Raw genomic sequence first — 17,037 nt, 5'->3', positions numbered from 1 at the left:
ACGAATAATAACAATAAAAAAATTCACGATATATATTAAGTCACAATATATATTAACATATGCTATTAGTTCATTATCTAGAATATTTTTATATTTATGTGAGAAAAACTGTGTGCAATATTTACAATATGTGAAAGATTAAAATAAAATATATTTTTCTCTCATAATTTCCAATAAAAAAAATTGTAGTTCGGAATACTTTTTAAGCCTTCCACACGACATGAACCTATTTTTATTACAGACTCGATATGAAACAGCAACAAATTAATGTTGCCGCAATGCAATCGACTGAAGTAAAAATATTACTGTAATTATTGCTGTTGCTGCTGTTGTTGCTGACTTTAATGTAGGCAAACAGCGCGCCTTAGAAACTAGGTCACATGGAACTTGGATACACTCGCCTCGCACATAATGACAACACAACTGCATGCCTCAAATACAGCGTAGACAACAGATACGAGTACGAAACGAGAACCTAGCAACCAGTAAGTATCGCACTGCAGCAAACGTAGTTCGTGCCGCTCTTGCCGCACATGCCCCAATATCTGTTGAAGTCATTTGTTTCATGCCTTCTCGCTGTGGAGCAAAACAACAAATGTTCTACAAATTGTTGCTGACCAAGCACGTTCACACGCAAATCTCGTCTAGTTGCAGGGGTTCGAGCAGCGAAGGCGTTGTTGACACAAATGCTAGACTATAGTGCGATCTGGTGAGCTTATGTTTATGTGATAGTATATGAACTGCCATATGTGACAATAACAGTGTTTGGAAAAGTGAAACTATAGCTCAACATGAAAACCAATGAAACTTTACAGAAGGAAAATATTTATGCTTAATATCAAGAGATTAAGTTAATCAGCACATCAATTTCAATGGGTAACTTTTATTCAACTTATAAGTAGCAAATAATTGCAGTTGTAATCACACAGACTTATACCATACTTTGGTCTATTCAAGGAAATGAGCCACCAGTGGTTAGGTTATTTAAAATATCACGCGATCGCTATTTTTCTTTTAAAGATAAAAGAGCTTTTAAGAATCTGCAAGAGGTTAATTTCGGAGTCAAGTGCAGTCTGTCATAGCAGGTACATATTAGTCAAGATAGACTAATAGAAGCGTTTTATAAGAAAATAGGTAGTTTTACATTAAAGTTGCATCCTAGTAACCTATATATTTGCAATAATTCGTATTTAAATAGCTGTCACTTTGACTTTATATCATATGACTTTTAACTTTTTATTCTTATCAGCATTCTGATAGTTATTAATATAGTGAAAAAGGACTAAAGGAGTCATTTAGTAGAAAATTTTGGAATTTGGTAATCGAAGTTCTTTTGCAAACCATACAATTTTTCAATCGTAAGTTTTAGAAAATGAGTATAAAACAGTGTTATCTATGAACAAACAAATCTGCTGAGCGTTTTGAAACCACATTTCTGTTGAGAACTATAATTTTGAGAATGTAAAAAACTTTTTTTTAAGAACTATTTCAAATATAAATAATGATGCCAGATTCGATATATATGTATATAGATTAAAATTCAATGACGAATCGATATTGCCAATAGTTACGATTTTGGTCTTAGTAAATAATTGAAAAATAGAGTTTGCTCTGATTTTGGTCTCAGTAAACAATTTAAAAATAGACTCACCTCTCAACAAATGACTGTATGTATGATGTAAAAGTTTGTACAATAGACAATCAGTAGAAAATGACGTTAAATTCGATAGATAGTGTTTCAACAAAAAATTAATACTGCCAATAATCACTACTTGGGGCTCAGTAAACTATTGAAAAATATACATCTTTCATAAAACGAAAATATTATTCTACAATCAGTCTGTTTTCCTGCTATGTGATGCATTTATTAGAAGAATATGTTAGATTCAATAGATATATATAACGAAGAATCAATATTACTAATAGTTACTAGATGAGGCTACTACTTAGTTACTTGTAGTATTAGTTGCGATAGATATATTTAACGAAGAATCAGTATTGCTAATAATTACTAGTTGGGGCTCAGTAAACAATTGAAAAATAGAGTCGCCTCTTGAAGAACGCTAATTTCACTCCACAAATCTCTTTTCGCATTATGTGATGCAAAAGTTTAGACAATAGTCAACAACAATCAGAAGAAAATGATGTTAGTTTCGATAGATGTATTTCTATTACTTCTCTTTTATTGCAGTTATATGTTTAAAGAATTAAATATAAAGTGGCAACTACAGTTGTAGGTGTAAAAGATTCATAAAACTAATAGAAATTGTTCATTGACTGTTAAGTCTTTTAAATAGAATTATAAAAAACGAAGGAAATTTTGATAAAACACTCGGTAACCATTTTTTGTTTGTGTCATGTTGCTGAAACACTCAGACTTTAAGATCTTTCGACCACTATTTGTTATACATACAGTCAAATCTCATTGGTAGCCGGTAAATAATTCTTAAATTACAAAATTTAGATACATCAGTTATTCTCATCAGTAATAATATTATTCTTTTTGTTTTTTTCTGTTGTTTTACTGGGTTTTTTTTTAAGTAGCGGTCGGATCTATGTAGCCACTTGTCTATGAAAATTAAAAATACAACAATTAGAATTTTTATATAAATTTTTATTTATTTTTATTTTTGTTAAGATTAACGATATATTTTGGCAACAAATACAAACAATTTACAACCCCCAATTTTTATATTTAATGCAAAAAGGTGTATAGTCAAATTTTTATAAATTCTTCTTAATTACAACTGATTTTAATATCACACGAATTGATCACTGGCGTAATTTTAAATATGACAACAGATGGTGTAGTTCTAAAAATGTTTTTGCTTTTCAATACTGCTCCAGGATATTACTCCTTATCACATCCAAGTCTCTCAACATTGTGTTAAATTAAATTGCACGTTCTTGGCTTAACGTCTTCGAATGAATACATAACTTCAAATGAGATATATTATTGTATATATTATTGTTTTCCCTTCTGGTATTAGTGTTAGGTTTATATAATTTCATGTTTATATATTGCCTATACATATATTAATCTATATGTGTTGTATATATATCACATATACATTAATATACATAATATAATTCATATATATATACATACACATTAGAACCATACACATAGTTCTTATGTGTATGCATACATATACAAATCTATATGCAACAATTATATAAGTACAAATCCAGTAATTTCGTAAATAATTACTTTTCATGTTTGATTTAAACTTCCATTTCTTAAATTATAATAAATATTAAAATTAATAAAGTATAAATAAATATAATTACCTACCTTTAAAGTCAGCGTGGTAATGGATGTCATTACCACAACGTAAATGCATTATTTGCCAAACGTTTCCCATTGATATTTTCAGTGCGCCAATTTGGACGAAGTGGCTGGATATTGGAAATATATCTGATTATTCTATAAAAAGAAAATGCAATTAATTGATATATTTGTATTTAAATTACATAAATAGTTCTAATAACGATTATTGACAAAAAATATTAACTCATACTGACAATGTCCGATCTATGCAGGAGTTAAAATTAGAAATTAAGTTACTAAGCACATACCAATTAAGGGTCAAAATAAACTAAGGATTAATAAAGAAAAACTCAAACTAAATACTAATAATAATTGATCTATATAAGACGTAAAAATATTTATACCAGGTTATTAAATAATATCCACTTAGGGCATATTAAACAAAAATAAAAAAAAATCAACCAAGGCTGTATGATGTCAATAATCGATCTATAAAAAATTATAAAATAAACACAAGCTGAATAAATAACATTCACTAAAGGGTTAAAATATATTAAGCATAAATATCTGAACTGATTTGTGTTCATGCTAAATTATTTTGGCTAAAACTATGCAATATTATGTAAAACGATCAAAATTTATTAACAAGCTAAAATCCACTGGATACAATCCAATGGATTCCACATAATTCAAAAACTAAAATTAAAAAAAAAACGATAAACAATATACGAGCACATAAGCAACAATAATTAAAAAATGCTTAAAGTACATAATTATTATTTAATACTATTTGTTAACCTTAAAAATAAAATACGAAAGCAGCATATCGTGTTTTTGAAAAAGATAAATGTGTGATTTTTTCTTACCTCAACATCATCAATAGATTTTCTAAAATAAAATATTTATACAAAAATATATTATATATATAACTAAAGTCGTAAAATAAGTTTCTTACCTCGGTATCTATATATGCTCTAATCTAAAAACTTTAAAATATTTACAGTAGACGTTAACGAATCATTACTTGCAGAACTTTTTTATTAAATCCAAAGAAGCATTAAATACAAAACTATAGCTTTTAGTAATTCAGTTATTATTTTTTGAAACTTAATTTTTTAAAAGAACTCAAACCCATTTGTTTCCAGGTGGTCTCCTATAGTTATTCAAATGCTTCCTTTTGTTGGTTTTGTAAAAATTTTGATACAACGTACATGATTTTCGGTATAGAAGCTTTACGTATTTACAGGATTTATTTTAGACGTTTAGGCGTTATTTCAGCGATTGATTTTCTTTCCGATTTGTTTTTTTTTGTCTACAATATATCTAAGCCACTGACTTTTATTTGACGAGTTATGTATTTCTTATATAGAATAGTTATTAAGATTCTGTTTAATTAGGATTCGTTATACTGCACGTCTACTGTATAACTAAAGTTAAAGCAAATAAATTTCTTACCTTGACATCATAAATAAAATTTTCGAATAAAAATAATTGTTAACAAATGTGTAAATAAATAAATATAAAATTTGTATAATATATATAACTAGACTGAAGTAATATTTTTACCACGATATCATTAACATTTTCTTTAATATAAAAAAATTATTTAAAAATTTTATAACATAACTAAAATCTTATAGTAATATTAAATAATAATACAAAAATTTTATAACATGTATAAGTAAAGTTATATAGTAATATAAATTAATTATTTAGAAATTTTATAATATGCAATATATAACTACAGCTGTTTAAAATACTTATATAGAAATTTCTAAATTAATATAACTTATGATATAAAATAATTCTATAATTTGCAAAAACTTTTTAATTTTATAATTTACGTAACTAAACTTATATAATAATAATATATGATTTATTTATTATTTAATAAATTTGTTTATTATTCAATAAATTTATTTATTGTTTAATAAATTTATTTGTTATTTAATACATTTATTTATTGTTTAATAAATTTAAATTGTTAATTAAAATTTAAAAAAAAATGATTGAATAATAAATAAATTTATTTATTATTTAATAAATACTTATAAGTATATAATTATATTTATTATAATTTTAAATTATACAATAAATAACTACAGTTAAATAGTAATACAAAACAATTATTTAACGATATTATTATATATATGTAACTAAAGTTTTATAGTAGGATAAAATATTAATAAAAAATTTTGATTAAAAATAATTCTGTTATTTTTTTTGTTACATGTATTTAAATTGTATAGTACCCTGATGATGACTATAGATTATAGTCGAAATATTGGTAAAAATAAAATCTTTAAAAACAAATAAATATTTTTTAAAAGATCATTATTTAACTGTTGACCAATAAGTCCGTATATAAAAATAATAACAAAATTATTTAAAAAAAAAATTTTTTTGGTCTTTATATTATAAAAAATTTTGATATTATATGTAAAATTCTTACCTCAATATTAATAATTCTGTAAAAAAACTTTTAAATATATATAACTAAAATGAAGAAATTATTATCTAGATCTCATCAAAACATAAAATAACTATAAAATTCATAATTAGGTTATATAATAAAATAATAGTAATAAAATAATAATAAAACAATAATAATAAATATAATAATAATAAATAATAATAATAAAATAATGATAATAAAACAATTATAATAAAACAATATAAAATAATTATAATAAAATAATAATAATAACAAAAATAATAATAACAAAATAGTAATAACAAAATAATAATAAAAAAATAATAATAACAAAATAATAATAACAAAATAGTAATAACAAAATAATAATAACAAAATAATAATAATTAAATAATAAAATGTTAACTTAAGTAAAGTTAAAGAAAACGTAAAATAATTTTCTTAACTTTACATTAATAGATCCTTCAGCATAATATAAATATATATAACTAAAGTTATATATAGTACATAGTAATATAAAAATTTTATCACTACATAAAAATTTTATAATATATGTAATTAATTAAAGTAAAATAATTTTCTAATTTGGCAATAATATATGGATTGTCTAAAATAAACTCTTAAATTTATATCACTTAAGCTAAGTTATATAATGTTCTTTTCATACATTCATAAATAAATAAATATTAAACAAAAAAATATATATTAAATAAATAAATATATATTAAATAAATAAATAAATATTAAATTTTAAAATAAAATAAAATTATAAAAAAAAATTATATTTTAAAAATATATAACTATAAATATAAATAATATAATAATATAAATATATAACTAAAGTTACGAGTACATGGTTATAAAAGATAATTATGTAAAAATTTATAATAAAATACTTATATAAAAAATAATATAAAATAATTATTAAATTTTATAAAAATTTCAAAATATGTGTTTGTGTATTAAGTGGATGTGTTTGTGTGTGGGCTTGGTTTTTGTTTTTGTTTTCACCTCTTATTAAAATGAAAACAAAAAAATAAAAAAAAGAACCGAAATAAAAATTTTAAAAATTTAATTTTACTTAATTATGAGTAAGAATACCAGCACCAACCAATCTGTAAGTCAAGATTTATTCAAAATTTTCGAGCGCATGCAACAAAAAAACTTTAAATTTTTTTAATATATATGTATTTAATTTATATTTTTTAAAATTATTTTTTATATTTTATATATTAATTAATTACAATTTCTTTGTTATAATCTTAAACATTTTCTTTTTGAAAAATTAAGGTTGTCTCATATTAACTTAATTTATTTATTGTTTGCGTTTTAAAAATTTTCTAAAGTTTTTAGCTAAAATTTTTTTCAGGGAATTTTGGAGGGAAGTGAAAATGGAAAAATGGAAAAACGAAAAAAAAAATGATTTCGTAATTAATTAGATAAAATGAAAATTGTATTTATCGAATGAGTCCATGAGAGAATTCTTTTAATATGACAGACTGAGCTAATAACCAACCAACCAAACATGAAATACACATATACATTTTATTTCGGTCTTTATAATTTTTGCTAAAATGCGTAAAAATGTTTATAGAGAATTAAAAACTATTAATTAATTAATCATCTTGAATTGCATTGTATTTCTTCTTCACATAATCAACTGTTTCGGTTTTGAGATATTTTCAATGCAAGTTGTTGCAATTGCCTTGTGGCGTGTGGTGTATCTGTAGATTTGGTTTGGATTCATGCGACGTTTAATTATTTTCAGTAATCTTACACCATTGATTAAAGATTGAAAATGTTTCATTTTTTTTATTGAAATATTCATTGTTTTTTTAATTATTACATTTATTTACATAAAATTGTTAATTTTTGAATTTTAAGTTTTACGATTTTTTTTGTTTTCTTTTGTAAAATTTTAGTTTTAATTTAAATTTCTTTTAAATTAAGTTTGAGGTGTGATATTCCTTTTGTTAAAACTTTAAATTTTTACAATTTTTTATGTATAGGCTTTATAATATGTAACAATTTAATTTTTTAATTATTTTATATTACAATTAAACCTTAAACATATATTCTTTGTTGATTATAAGACTACTTACAACATAAACTAAATGTTAAAATTATAAAATGTATAAATATAATAAAATTGATCTTAATTCCAATACGAATTACACAGAATCATAATTATCATAATTATTTCTATGATTTCCATTAACATGTGGAAAGCAGTAGTTGTAGCAGAACAGTGGTGGAAGAGCAAGAAAGCAAGCTCCTTGGCTTGCCTGCTTTCTGTGTCTCACAAGCACTGCTGAATATTTAACAGCATTCCTAAGATATACTTTCCGAATTATCGCCATCGCTATTACCTGTCTGCTGCTGATGACTGGACTTAACCATACAAGATCGTGCAACAGATTCAAATAATCTGGAAAAATATTCTGTTTATAAATACGACAGGATGTAAATATCAAAGAAATGGAGTTAGCTAACTTAATAATAAAGAAAACTCATCACCTAATTTCCATGAGGTTTTCTTTGCCTTTTACCTTTTTCACGCAACACTTAGAATTAAACAGTAGAGCGACTAATGGAATACGAATATATAGAGTAACCGATTTTATTCTTATCGCAAACAGAATATCTAACGAAACACAACAACTACCTCTTTTTTGTTTATTAAAATAAATAATAAATAACCGAACCTATTCGTTTCCAATTTATCCAGATAATAACCTTATAATTATAATTTACCCCCATAAACTATATAATAAAATATTGTTACTTACTTTGCAATCTCAGGTGCACAATGTACGAAGTCGTGATCCCAGAATTTGTATATAGGGTTCTTGATTAATTCTATGAATGTAATTAACAATCCCCACGGATGTGGACGATTGACAATAAGTCGTTCTAGTAATACACGTGTGATTTGCTCCTGTATTACTTCAGTATTAGCTTCAGCAAAAAGATGTAAAACAGCACAGCTGAAGTAGTGTGTGTGACTATTGGGATAACGCAATTGATTGGCAATCGCATTCAAAAACAGATAACGCCCTTCAGTATCCAGATCAACTGCTAAATTTTGGAATATATCCATGTGGGCACTGTGTGCAATATTGGAAGTACTTGGCACACAGTTTTTACTTCTGAAATAAATTTTTTTTTTTTTTTTTAATTACTTTTAATAAAATCAAAATTAATATTATATTAACAATATTATATTTAATTCAAATATATTGTTTATTATCTATAATATATTACCTTATGTGTGCGATAGCTTGTGTACCCACATATAAAACCAAAGCATTCATCAGCGGAATGTTGTAGCGTGAACCGGGTTCGTTAGATATTTGTAAATGACTTCGCAGCTCCGATAGGAATGTTACTGGAGCGCGCGCCTTTAAATATGAGTCGAGATCCTTTTTAAAATTTCCCGGTTGTATATTTGTTACATAATTGGAGCAAATTTTCGGTGCTGTTGCTGTTTCGTTTAACATGTCCACTTTAAGGTTAGGTGTAAATGGATCTGGTAGTCGCATATTACGTGGAAAAGCAGCTAATATTATGTTGCGCATTTGTATACAATTTGGAGGGATAACATCACAGAAACCAAAATGATAATCACATAGAAATTCTGGAAAATCATGCAGTAACACTAATAAAACACGGAGCGTTCCCTTGTACATGATTTGTACGGGCTTCGCCAATTCCGCATTTCTTAAAAATGGTGCTAAGAAATTAAATAAGTCCATCAGCAGTTGGGCATATAGCGGCCAACCTTTCTGTTGTGCTATTTGAGCGAGTATACGACCGATAAATGTTCGATGAGATATTAACTCTATCCAAGAATAACAAAAGCCTGGCGCAGATACTGGATTCAACAGATGGTATGTGTGTGAAAAAGCAGTAACTATGCTATGCATCAAGCTTTCTAGCACAGTATCTGGCACACTTAACTCAAGAAAGAGCATCAGGAAAAACCGGTGATAACCCAACTGAGAAAATGTGTTGCCCCTTATATCCTGGTCTTTCAATAAAATTCCAAGTACAATACCTAGCACTTTGTTCAATAAATTAATTTTAGTTGTTGGATTTCCTGCTTCTCCAGAGTGTCGAACCAACAAAGCTATTAAATGCACAAATGCGTCGATCCAATGAAATATTTTCGCTTTTACTTGAGCTGGATTATGTGTTTGATCACTGAGTATGCGATAAACGAGATCGATGCAAAATTGTGTAGCTTGTCTAAAGAAGCGAGTTATTAGATCATCGGTTTTTAGAATGCCATACATATTCATTTTTTGAACAAATGAACCAAAATTTTTTGTCTCGCGCGTAACAGTATTGGATTGCGAATAGATGGATACCCAATCTTTGAGCAAAAATTCTGTTTTTTCTTGAAGGCCAGGAGGATCTTCACAGTCGTTGGACTTTAAAAGAAATAAATATAAACGCAAAATTAAATATTTTATTACAACTACGAAAAAAGAAAATCATTATAGGAAAAAGACCATAGAACTTTTAAACGAAAACAAACAAACAAAAAAGTTCAAATTCAATATTTAACTATGGTCTTAAACTACATATATATACAACATTTATACATGTATAAATAAAATACATCTTATGAAAAACGCACCCTAACATGCTGCATCCCAGAGTGTATATATTGAGTTGCTCCTGATAAAAAACGGTCAGACGCTAAAAATTGTCCAGGCTCTGCATTACTGCTGCCACCCCAAAGCATGTCAATTAAATGTGTTAATGCTTCTGGATAACGGTGACGATGTTGTGATAGACGTGCGAGCATTTCGATTGTGGTAATAAATTCTGTTTCCGCTACCATTGGACTTGAACGTTCATCGACCAATAAACGTTCCATCAGGGTCATAGCAAATGACACGGCCAAATAATTATTACCATTATCCATGGTTTCACGTAAGAGTGCATCGAATTGGGAGACATTAACAAAATGTGATGTTAACAACAATTTAACTGCATCAACATTGTACCGCACATCTTCTCTTATATCGAACAAACACTTAGTAATTGCGCGCTCTGTTGATGGAACACCAAATGTATTTTGTAGTATTGATAAAATACGTAAATGTATGTCACGATACAATTTCATTTGTTCAACATGTTCTGGTACATTTATAAGACCTTCGATTAGTCCCTCTACCGTTCTCGTTAATAATACAAGCGCAGAGTCGTTATCACGTATTCGTCTGGTTACCATTAGTGAGTTCAATAATGTATGCATTTTACTAGCTTGCAGTTGTAAACTGGAAATATTGACTGTGCTATTCAAAAATGTTTCCATTTTACTGGCTAATTCCGCATATATAAGACCGAGTTCATCTGTGGCAAAAGCTGGTGGCATATCTTGTGGCTTAGGCAAATATAATGCTACGTCTCTATCACTCAAAAGTTGGAATCCAGGTATATTCCTAGCAAATTCTGTATATACAGCAAATTGCGCTGGTGGAACTCCACCGACTTTAAGTCGTATATGTTCAGGCATCCGCTCCGTTTGATAGGCCAACGTTTGAGGATCAAAAAATCGACTACAAAAGTTTTCATGTAAAACATATAAATACAAATGAATTTAATTTTGTGTTTCATTTTACTTACCTTCCCTCTTCTCGTGCAATTTTTCTCGTTTCAAAATCTGGCGCTAAGCGTCGATCAATTTCTGGAGTTGACTTTTCAGCTGCTGTTTTCTGTATAAACGCACAAGCAATTTCTACATTGTCACTCGCCAACTGCAGAGATGCACTTTCAATTTCCTGATATGAGGGGCTACCACTAACAGTTGCCAAAAATGCCTTCCGCACGTTACTATTAAGGGATTGCAATAGTTGATCTTTGCAAGTAATCATTACCATGCCAGCGGCCAAGTTTCGGACCATTTGATGTGCTGCAATGCGCATACGATTTTCATCTGCATCTAGCGCAAAGTCTTTGCGCACAATATGCTCGGTTGTGGACGCAGCAATACGTACACTCCGGTCTACAACTGGTTGCATCCATTCGGTAATGGTACGTTCAATGGCGTTCAACAAAATATGTTTAAAAGCTGGATTTGCATGCAAAAAAGTTATATTAGGTGACATAACTATATGTGGTGCAACCATTTGGAAATTTGCAACATTTATCTCCAAATACGAATACCGTGGCTCTGGTGCTGGTATCATCACCTGCCCTGTTGTTTCGTTAGCAATACTGGGAGATGGTATTGCACCTCCTGGTACATTATTTGCTGCACTTATTAGCATTGCTTGAGCGTCAACTTCATTAGTAATTTGAGGTTGTGGTTGTTGTGGAGGCGCATGTTGCAGTTGCTGCGTTTGTTGTTGTTGTGTCGATGGAGCGCTATCTATTATTTTTGGTTTTGGTTGCGACATTTGATGTTCTATATTTATTGAGCGCGATGGATCCTTTAAGTATATAATCGGTTTTAGTTTTGTTAAATCCAAACCAAGCGTTTTACAAAGCACTTCTATTTCAAACTTAAGATTTAGTTTTAGTTCAGGCTCTTGATGAAGTTCACCTAACACATTCATAATACCCATAGTCCATGGATTTGGAGATTTAAAAACTTTTGATTTATGTGTTGATTCCAGGATCTTGGCAACGAACGGTACCACAAACAATAATTCAGGTTGACCTTTATGATACGCTTCAGCTAGCAGCGATTTTAAATCCAAATCGAGTTGGAGTATTGGACGATTTCTACCAATAGTTATCATACCAAGCCAGTGACCCAAATTTTTTAAGAGACTTCTGTCTGAGAAATTTCCCATGCCTTTATCGCAGCGCAGCAACACTTTTATATTCCTCAATGTTTCCTTTGTTACAAATTTATTGATATCGGCATTCTTCAATGCTTCTAAAAAATTGTAGTATAAATGATGAAAATTGAATTCCATTGAAGCGCGCTTTAGTACAAGGTACTGAGCTAACCACGGCCAATAGTCCTTTGTCATTATTTCCTTTATTTCTTCGCATTTCTGTGGTATATTTAACTGACTTAAATTGTTAAATATAAAAGCGGTCTTATCTTGCACGGCCTCCGGAGGTACCGTGATTTTTTCCTCTTGGTTAGCAACTAAAAGCGTGTCGATATTTGTTGCTGTAGCAATAGATTTTACGCGGGAGGCGTGAATTGATTGAGCCACCACCATTTTTTGCTGTGTTGGAGTTGTAACCACGTTTCCTAGCAAGAAATTATATACATTAATAAATTTATTTTTTAATTTTTAATCTTATACGAAGAAAACAAATTCTATGTGTGAATAAAGCAAATGCGCGTCATCCTCTACAGTTCAATGAAAAGGAAGCACCATAAAGTAATAGATCTGTTTAAAATAGATGGATGCATGTAATGGATGTAAAAAAATGCTTTGCAGTGTTCATATTTTAAGCAAAACTTTGAAGTTCGTGTCATGTCGCCTACTACTTTGCAACTTTATACGCATATGGCAGCACTGGATATAGTTTGGCAGACATCTTTTTGTAATTAAGTAACAAAGTTAGATTTGGGAATACCACCATAGAAATGTGACAATTCAGTGATTAAATAAATAAAAAAAAGTGATATTCAAGTAAGAATTTTTGTAAAATAATTTTAAAATTTATTCTACCAGGCAATTAAATCAGGTTTGTTGATTTTGTGTAAGAAGCAATAAGCGACTGTTTTGAAGTGATGAATTTGCGCATTTTTTTTTACATTTATGTTATTTTTCGACAACCAACCTAGCATTTTATAATGAAACAAACGAAACTATCTACAAAATTTTCTAACACTTCGACGGTTGAGAGGAATATTTGTTCTAAATGCAGATGTGATCATTGTCAGATGATTCCAATTTAGCATCCAATTTAGAATCCAACTTAATACTGTGAAAACGGCGCTGCGTATTGATCATTGGTGAAATCGAACAAAAGAAAAATGCTTTGGCAAAATAAGACAAATAAATTTTGATATTTCCTTGGCATAAACAAAACTTTTGATGTTTAAAAAAAATTTTTTTTTTTAATTATTGAAAGCATGAATTTCAATTTTTACAAAAATGATACGATATTTTTAGGTTACTTTTTACATATACATATATACATACATACATATATTCCAAATTAGTTCTATTATATCATTTTACTTACCAGTTACTGAATTGCTGCGATATACAGACTCAGATGTTGGTTGTTGTGGAGCTGAGTTATTCGCGGCAGCTGCCGCCATTAGCATTTGTAGTTTTGCTGGATTTGGTTCCTGTGAAAGAAATCCACATTCTACGTAATGTATTAAATGTGGTGGAAATTCCTGAAAGTGTGGTATAGAACGTATAAATTCACAATATTTGTCATATGTGTGTAAACGAGTCTTAAAACGATCGAGTGCCGTTATACCAAAATAATACATTTTTGAACCTTCAGGTTTGCGCAACGCATCCAAAACGCAGCGTAAAGCTAGTCCCATAGCTACAAATGTGGGTACTAAATTTCGTTCGATAATACCACCAAAGAGCTGTGCTGTTATTTGTAATTCTTTGTCTGGATAATGTGGGAAAAAGCGATATTCTTCGAAGAGATTTCTCAGCATACAAAGATACACTTCCTGCTCACGTCGATTATTCGACTCTTTAAATCGCTGTAATATGTCGAGCACTTCATCAATTGTGAGCGTTGGATGTGGGGGGTGATTGTAAATGCGTTGAAAATACGAATTTGCTTCATCTTCGACTTCTTTTGAAACAGGTGTTTGCAAATCACCCATAACTGGATTGTTCGGATTAGGCGGTGTTGGCTGTGGAGCTGCTGGAGGCATACGATTTAAACTGTTTACATTTGGTGGGCCTCCTTGCACTTGCATCATAGAATATGGTATAGGCGTTGGATTCATTAGTCGTGAGGGGGACGCTGGTGTTGAAACCAAATTTCCTAAAATTACATTCAGCATTAAATAATTTTTATGCATAAAATTATATTTAACTAACCTAATGCGTTTCCGAAATTAAATGCACCATTTGGACCATTTAAATTCAAATTTCCTACATTTGTAGATAAATTAGATATAGCATCCATTGTTGGACCAAACCCAGTTTGCGCGTTGATATTTCCCGAAAAGCTAGGAGGCGGTACTCCTGGAACTCCTCCACCCATTTCCATACCACGAAGACCACGCATTACTCCTTGTAACGGCACTAAACCTTGTGGACCCTGTGGGCCTTGTTGTTGTGCAGCTCTGGCTTTATTTGCTATGATAGAACAATTTGTTGACATTTGCATAATAATTTCTGCAACTTCAGGTGGCACACTTCCAATGCATGATTGTAAACAAGACAGCATGGTTGATATTGTTTCAGGTGGCAGTTGTGCCGGTTTTGGAGGCAGTTGATCGTTGGGTATTTTGGCGTTTGCTATTTGAGGGCATCTGCGTTGTAAGCATTTTATCATTGATTGTATGAAAGCTTCGCCATGTTCTCGTATTTTATCACCAAGCCATTTTTCAAGTTTTAAATATTCCCTTCTAGATGCCAGACATGCCAAATCAATAACAAATAAAAAAGAACGTGCATTCAAAAGTGTAGACAGTGCTTTCAAATCCTGCGCCACATCTAATATGCGTGATAATTTTACTTGATCGTATTCTGTGCCACGCAAATACCATTCGGACATAGCATGCATAATAACAGATCTTATAGAATGTCCAAAATTTACAGAATTCCATGCACTAGCTAATATTACACTAGAATTCGGATGGTTTGTCAAAAATGTTGGTATTAACTGATTAAATAACTCTTGACGTAAAGCTGTCAGTGGCGGCGAAAGATGCAGCAATGATAAAAATAACACATCCGGACATTGTTGCATTGGAAATTTAAATATTTCATGTACTTGACTGTAGTATCCTTGATCCGCAACATATAGTAATACATCTATTAAGTGTAACGATTTCCAAGTACATATTTCTTTGTTTTCAATATCTGGTGCCGTTTTAAGCAGTTCGACTGGCGACGATGAGAAAATGTAGTCAGCAAATGAAAATATATCAGGATTTTTTAACATCACTGCTACAAGGGAGAACTGAGCTTCCACATTTTGCCAATGACGATAAATGCAATCTGGATATGGAAATACTGCGGTTTGTGTGCCTAAGCGAAATATGGTAAGAAGAAGATCTAAACCAATTCGGTCTTTAAGTACGAACTCTTGATGATCAAGACCTATTAAAATAAAATAAAAATCCGATTTTATTATTAAAAAACGCAATTTTTCAAAATAATATAATCAATTTACCTAAAAATACATCTTTCCAACTCAACTGAGGTACTACTTCTTTTAATGCCTGTACGAACACGTCAGGTTTCCATGCTTGTGTGGTTTCATTTGTTGAAATTGAACTACCACTACTACTTGCAGATTTATCTTTCTTATCGCTGGAATTTGTAGACTTATCTAGACTGCTTATACTGGATCCATCATTATTGTTTGCTACATTTTGTTGTTGTTGTGCCGGTTGGCCTGGCCAAAAGTTGGCCGGAGTTGGTAAATTTACATTGCAATCGAGTATAGAGCTCTGCCTCCTGCACATGAGCCCAATAATTTTAGCCACATCTTGTGGTTGAAGATCTCGAGAACCACAGCGCAAATGATTTTTACATTCGTCAACACTTGATGTGAATTCATATCCGATTTCCAGGATTAAATTAATCCAGGATGTGTCCATAATACAATTGCCCTAAAAATAATATTAAAAAAAGTTGGATTCAATTAAACAATATATATAAATATTAGATATTATACCTGGGTTGTAAGAAATGTTTCACATAAATTATCATAGATCTCTTCTATTCCAATTTCTGTCAAAACTTCACCCTCTCCATTAATCTGATTTATGTTTAATTCATCAACGCAATTAGTTGCGGAGACACGGTATAAAAATGGTGCCAGAATCAATGGTACACGTTCAAGGGGAAATTCCTCTTGCAGCTTTTTCAAAAATTGCCACACCAATTCCGTGGGTACGTACTCATCTAATGAAACTAGCAATAATTGTAATAAATCGAGTGATACGTCATATAAGCTGCTGACAAGAGCCGCTGTAGCTTTACTTTTCCCAAGGTATGATTCGATTAGTTCCGGAAAGGCTTTTTTTAAATTTTCATTAGCAAATTTACGCAAATCACTTTGTGAAGAATGTGTTAGTGCCAAGGATAAAACACTTTCACAAAGTTTATTGATGCCAGTTAACTTGACTATTTGCGGAATTAGTTGTGCTGTTGGTTTAAGTGTCTAAATGATACAAATACAGCTTACAAAATAA

At 29.7% G+C, this 17,037-nt stretch overlaps 1 protein-coding gene across 6 annotated transcripts in view; it reads right to left on the bottom strand.

The window, feature by feature from the left end:
- Positions 1 to 3,211: 3,211 nt before the first annotated feature.
- The window catches only part of LOC119674671 (CCR4-NOT transcription complex subunit 1), an 18,538-nt gene continuing 4,712 nt past the window's right edge, over positions 3,212 to 17,037 (bottom strand). For 3 of the 6 annotated variants that reach the window (XM_038085820.1, XM_038085825.1, XM_038085823.1), the window contains exons 3-12: positions 16,518 to 17,006; positions 16,011 to 16,452; positions 14,708 to 15,937; positions 13,875 to 14,651; positions 11,343 to 12,927; positions 10,348 to 11,275; positions 8,970 to 10,138; positions 8,495 to 8,854; positions 3,296 to 3,427; positions 3,212 to 3,239 (exon numbers count right to left, since the gene is read on the bottom strand). In XM_038085820.1, coding sequence (XP_037941748.1) covers positions 3,325 to 3,427; positions 8,495 to 8,854; positions 8,970 to 10,138; positions 10,348 to 11,275; positions 11,343 to 12,927; positions 13,875 to 14,651; positions 14,708 to 15,937; positions 16,011 to 16,452; positions 16,518 to 17,006 — 7,083 coding nt within the window. In that variant the 3' untranslated portion in view covers positions 3,212 to 3,239; positions 3,296 to 3,324. Of the gene's footprint in view, positions 3,240 to 3,295; positions 3,428 to 7,936; positions 8,147 to 8,494; positions 8,855 to 8,969; positions 10,139 to 10,347; positions 11,276 to 11,342; positions 12,928 to 13,874; positions 14,652 to 14,707; positions 15,938 to 16,010; positions 16,453 to 16,517; positions 17,007 to 17,037 lie in introns of those variants that run through there. The other 3 variants (XM_038085821.1, XM_038085822.1, XM_038085824.1) reach the window with 3 other exon arrangements.

Source organism: Teleopsis dalmanni, chromosome 2 (genome assembly GCF_002237135.1).
Source record: "Teleopsis dalmanni isolate 2A chromosome 2, ASM223713v2, whole genome shotgun sequence".
NCBI classification, from domain to species: domain Eukaryota; kingdom Metazoa; phylum Arthropoda; class Insecta; order Diptera; family Diopsidae; genus Teleopsis; species Teleopsis dalmanni.
This window is presented reverse-complemented; position numbering and strand designations above follow the sequence as displayed.